We start from the raw sequence: 4,792 nt of genomic DNA, 5'->3' as shown, positions 1-4,792 counted from the left end.
AAAATAAAATAAAATAAAATAATAAAATAATAAAATAAAATAAAATAAAATAAAATAAAATAAAATAAAATGAAATGAAATAAAAAATAAAAATTACCCTGTTTAACCTTAACTACTGTTAAACTCTATGACAATGTTTAATTATAATGATGACCTGTTCTTTTTTTCTTTCCTGTTCTAGTTTTTTAAAAACAAGGCTCCCTTCTCTTCTCTTGAGGAGAAAGAAACAAGACACTCGCCTGTTTGTGTAGGTTAAGCTTATCAATTTCAGACAACACCCAGCCAACGCTGCCATCTCCTCCACACACCAGGATTCGAAAATTGTCAAACTTCTGAAATAACCGCAAACTGGAAAAAAAGAGAAGGCGTGTTCTGTATTCGAATCCATCCTCTTAGCCGGGGAATCTCATAACCCTGAAAGTCAACTGTGTTGGGAACTAAGCGTTAGAGAACTTTCTAGGCAAAAAAACCAGCGCCTTTAAAATCATATTCAGATAGTACTGAGAACCCAAAAAAGAATATATTATTAAGACTATATTAATAATACATATTAATAATATATGTTATTAAGCAGAAACGTTTAGATCGAACAGATGACAGGAGGAAATGAGAAACAGATATCAGTCCAATGAAGAAAAGAAACTAGGAATCCAATGTCGGGATTACAGAGAGCCCTCAACTTGTTTAGTGACCGTTCAAAGTTACAACGGCACTGAAAAAAGTGACTTATGACCGTTTTTCACACTTAACGACCTCAGTAAGGGAATTCCATTTACCAATTTTTTTTATCAGAAAAGGGATTGTAAAACGCAGGATGCCTGGTGTGTGATGTCTATGCTTTTTTGGGAAGGAAAATAATATGAATTGTTCGCCACTGGAGAAGAATCTAGAGCAGTGTTTTTCAAACTTGGCGACTTGAAGATGTATGGACTTCAACTCCCAGAATTCCCCAGACAGGAGGGGGGAATTCTGGGAGTTGAAGTCCACGTTTTCTTCCCTCTTGCCAAGGTTGGGAATCAACGCTCTACTCTTGAGGCTGTGGACTCTGCGTCTCTCAAATTATCCGACAGTGCATTTCTGCTAATCCGCTTTTCATTCCTTTCCCAAATAACCCTGGATAGCAAATAAACCAGGTTACCCTAAATGAGGCCCCCCGTTCATTAAATCGAAGACCTGAGCTGGGTTTAGCGACTGCTTGAAGCGCCGAAGGAATTTCACGCCCTGATTGTCTCCGCTCTTCGAATTCACAAAAACCAACAGAGGACTGGCGCACGTGGGTGGACAGGTAGCTTTCCAGAAACCTGGAAATAAAATAATATCAACCAGCTAAAACTCCTTTCCTATCTCCAGCAATTACATTCAAGAGGTTCTTAATGAATTTTGGAAACAATTTTGGACACAGGATGGAGGATTATTACAAATAGATTCAGAGAACGGAATAACAAGAGTTGGAAGGGACCTTGGAGGCCTTCTAGTCCAACCCCCTGCTCAAACAGGAGACCTTAGACCATTCATGCGAATCTCTTCTTGAAAACTTCTAGTGTTGGAGCCCCCACAACGTCTGAAGGCAAGCTATTCAGAATAACAGAATAACAAGAGTTGGAAGGGACCTTGGAGGTCTTCTAGTCCAACCCCCTGCTCAAGCAGGAGACCCTATACCATTTCAGACAAATGGCTGTCCAATCTCTTCTTAAAAGTCTCCAATGTTGGAGCACCTACAACTTCTGGAGGCAGGTTGTTCCACTGATTAATTGTTCTAATTGTCAGGAAATTTCTCCTTTGTTCTAGGTTGCTTCTCTCCTTGATTAGTTTCCATCTGTTGCTTCTTGTCCTGCCTTCAGGCACTTTGGAGAATAGATGGACCCCCCTCTTCTCTGTGACAGCCCCTCAAATACTGGAAGACTGCTATCATGTCACCCCTCATCCTTCTCTTCATTAAACTACTAGACCTACCCAATTCCAGGAACTGTTCTTCATATGTTTTAGCCTCCAGTCCCCTGATCATCTTTGTTGCTCTTCTCTGTGCTTTTTCCAAAGTCTCAACATTTTATATATATATATATATATGGATGCAGTGTTCCAAGTGTGATCTTACCAAGACTTTATAAAGTGGTGGTAAAATTCTTTGCTTTTCATCGGCAAAGGCCAATATGTTTTAGAGCATAGAAAATTCATTTCTGTGTTTGAATGTATGGCAATCTGCCAGGGTCTCTACAAATTGAAACCTAATTAGAAGCATGAATCTGAGTGTTTGTATCTTAAGTGTCATTAGTTCTCTTACATTAATTTACATGGAAATCGGCAAGAAATTGTCTTCCTAGTTTAATGTCTAGTTGAGTGAAAAGAAGGACTAGGAGTGACATGCTGGCAGTGTTCCAATACCTGAGGGGCTGCCACAAAGAAGAGGGAGTCAAGCTATTCTCCAAGGTAGGACAAGAAGCAACGGCTGGAAACTGATCAAGGAGAGAAGCAACTTGGAAATAAGGAGAAATTTCCTGACGGTTGGAACAATTAATCAGTGGAACAACTTACCACCAGAAGTTATGGATGCTCCAACACTGAAGGTTTCTAAGAAGAGACTGGAGAATCATTTGTCTGAAATGGAATAGGGTTTCCTGCCTGAGGAGAGGGTTGGACTAGAAGACTTTCAAGGTCCCTTCCAACTTTATTATTCTATTCTATTCTATTCTATTCTATTCTATTCTATTCTATTCTATTCTATTCTATTCTACTCTACTCTACTCTACTCTACTCTACTCTACTCTACTCTACTCTACTCTACTCTACATTCTATTCTATTCTATTCTATTCTATTCTATTCCATTATATTCCATTCCATTCCATTCTATTCTATTCTATTCTATTCTATTCTACATTTCTCTACTCTATTCTATTCTATTCTATTCTATTCTATTCTATTCTATTCTATTCTATTCTATTCTATTCTATTCTATTCTATTCTATTCTATTCTATTCTTCATTCTTCCATTCCATTCCATTCCATTCCATTCTATTCTATTCTATTCTATTCTATTCTATTCTACATTTCTCTACTCTATTCTATTCTATTCTATTCTATTCTATTCTATTCTATTCTATTCTATTCTATTCTATTCTATTCTATTCTTCATTCTTCCATTCCATTCCATTCCATTCCATTCTATTCTATTCTATTCTATTCTATTCTATTCTATTCTACATTTCTCTACTCTACTCTACTCTACTCTACTCTACTCTACTCTACTCTACTCTACTCTACTCTACTCTACTCTACTCTACTCTATTCTATTCTATTCTATTCTATTCTTCATTCTTCTATTCCATTCCATTCCATTCCATTCTATTCTATTCTATTCTATTCCATAAAGTACTAAGACATTCACATTCTGCTTGAATTGCTTCCATCTCCCATTGAAGCTTTTCTGGTGTCTTGCAAACTGTCCTGTTCCATTATCCACGTTACTGGTGGTGTGCACTCATGCAGCACATACCATGCATGTTACATACATCATACACTTGCCATGTTAACATACATACCGTCCGAATCTATGCTGTTCAGTGCCGTGGGTGGAATAATTGAGACTTTGCACTGGCCCAGCGGACACTTGCGCGGATACGAGTCTCTGCAAGCTGTATGCACCTGGAAAGGGGTTCATAAAATGGAGGCGCCGTGGATTAATAAAAAGGCGATTTTATGGCAAAAAGGCAAATCTGAAAACCAGTAGTCCTCAACTAAATGACCATCACTGACCCCCAAATTTCTGTTGTTAAGTGAATCTGGCTTAACTTTGCTTGTCAGAAGGTCGCAAAAGGGAGTCATAGGACCCCGGGACACTGCAACTGTCGTAAATACGAGTCAGTTGTCAAGCCTCCGATTTTTGATCACGTGCGACGGTCGTAAGTGCGAAACACTGTTTTCAGTGCTGTTGTAACTTCAAGTTGTCACTAAGGGAACTGCTGTAAGTCGAGGACTAGCTGTAAAGCAGTTTCCAAACTAACATCTGAGAGCCATGCATGATTAAATTGTGAATAATCATTTGATTAATTTAACGACAGAGCCAGAAGGCCGGAGCCGTGGCTCTGAATTTTGCCAAGGAGCAAATCCAAGGCTGCACATCTGAGGTTGACAGATCGCCTGGTTTTTGCTTCAGATGATTAATATTTGCCCCAAAGCAAAATAAACTGTTTTCAGGGAGAGGGGGGGGGAGAGAAATGCTCTTTGTGTGGCCTGCTCAAGCTTCACACGTGGGGTTTTGCACCTGCGTGCATCCTTCTCTGGGGACAGAGATTGAAGTCGGGAACTTTGGAGACAGGAAACGTGGCCATGTTTTGGGGAGGTCACGGAGAGGGTTCACCCGGCCCCAGAGAAGCTCCATCTGCAGCCGTGGAACCCCCAGATTGGCCTGGAATGAAAAAAAAAATCATCTTCCAGGGCTCCTTGGGGCTGGCTTGTTTTCTTGCAGGCGTTTCGTTAGCCAGACTAGGTAACTTCATCAGTGCTAGAAGGGTGAGGGGTATACAGAGAGGAGGAGGAGGAGGAGGGGGAGGAATGAGGAGGAGGAGGAGGAGGAGGAGGAGAAGGAAGAGGAGGAGGAGGAGGAGGAGAACTGTGGAGTCCTTGGTGCTCTCTGAACTTGCTTGTTTTCTTGCAGGCGTTTCATAAGCAAACTAGGTAACTTCATCAGTGCCAGAAGGGTGGGGGGTATACAGAGGAGGAGGAGGAGGAGGAGGAGGAGGAGGAGGAGGTGGTGGTGGTGGTGGTGGTGGAGGAGAAGGAGGAGGAGGAGGAGGA

The 4,792-nt window shown here is 40.7% G+C and overlaps 1 protein-coding gene across 1 annotated transcript in view; it reads right to left on the bottom strand.

The window, feature by feature from the left end:
• Positions 1-4,792, bottom strand: part of DGKH (diacylglycerol kinase eta) — a 105,959-nt gene that overhangs the window by 36,286 nt on the left and 64,881 nt on the right. The window contains 3 exon segments of the mRNA XM_029283156.1: positions 240-348; positions 1,139-1,301; positions 3,538-3,640. Coding sequence (XP_029138989.1) covers positions 240-348; positions 1,139-1,301; positions 3,538-3,640 — 375 coding nt within the window.

This window comes from Protobothrops mucrosquamatus, unplaced genomic scaffold (genome assembly GCF_001527695.2).
Source record: "Protobothrops mucrosquamatus isolate PMUCROS unplaced genomic scaffold, P.Mucros_1.0 scaffold28, whole genome shotgun sequence".
In the NCBI taxonomy this organism is placed as follows: domain Eukaryota; kingdom Metazoa; phylum Chordata; class Lepidosauria; order Squamata; family Viperidae; genus Protobothrops; species Protobothrops mucrosquamatus.
Note: the sequence above shows the minus strand (reverse complement) of the source record. Positions and strands in the feature narration are given on the sequence as shown.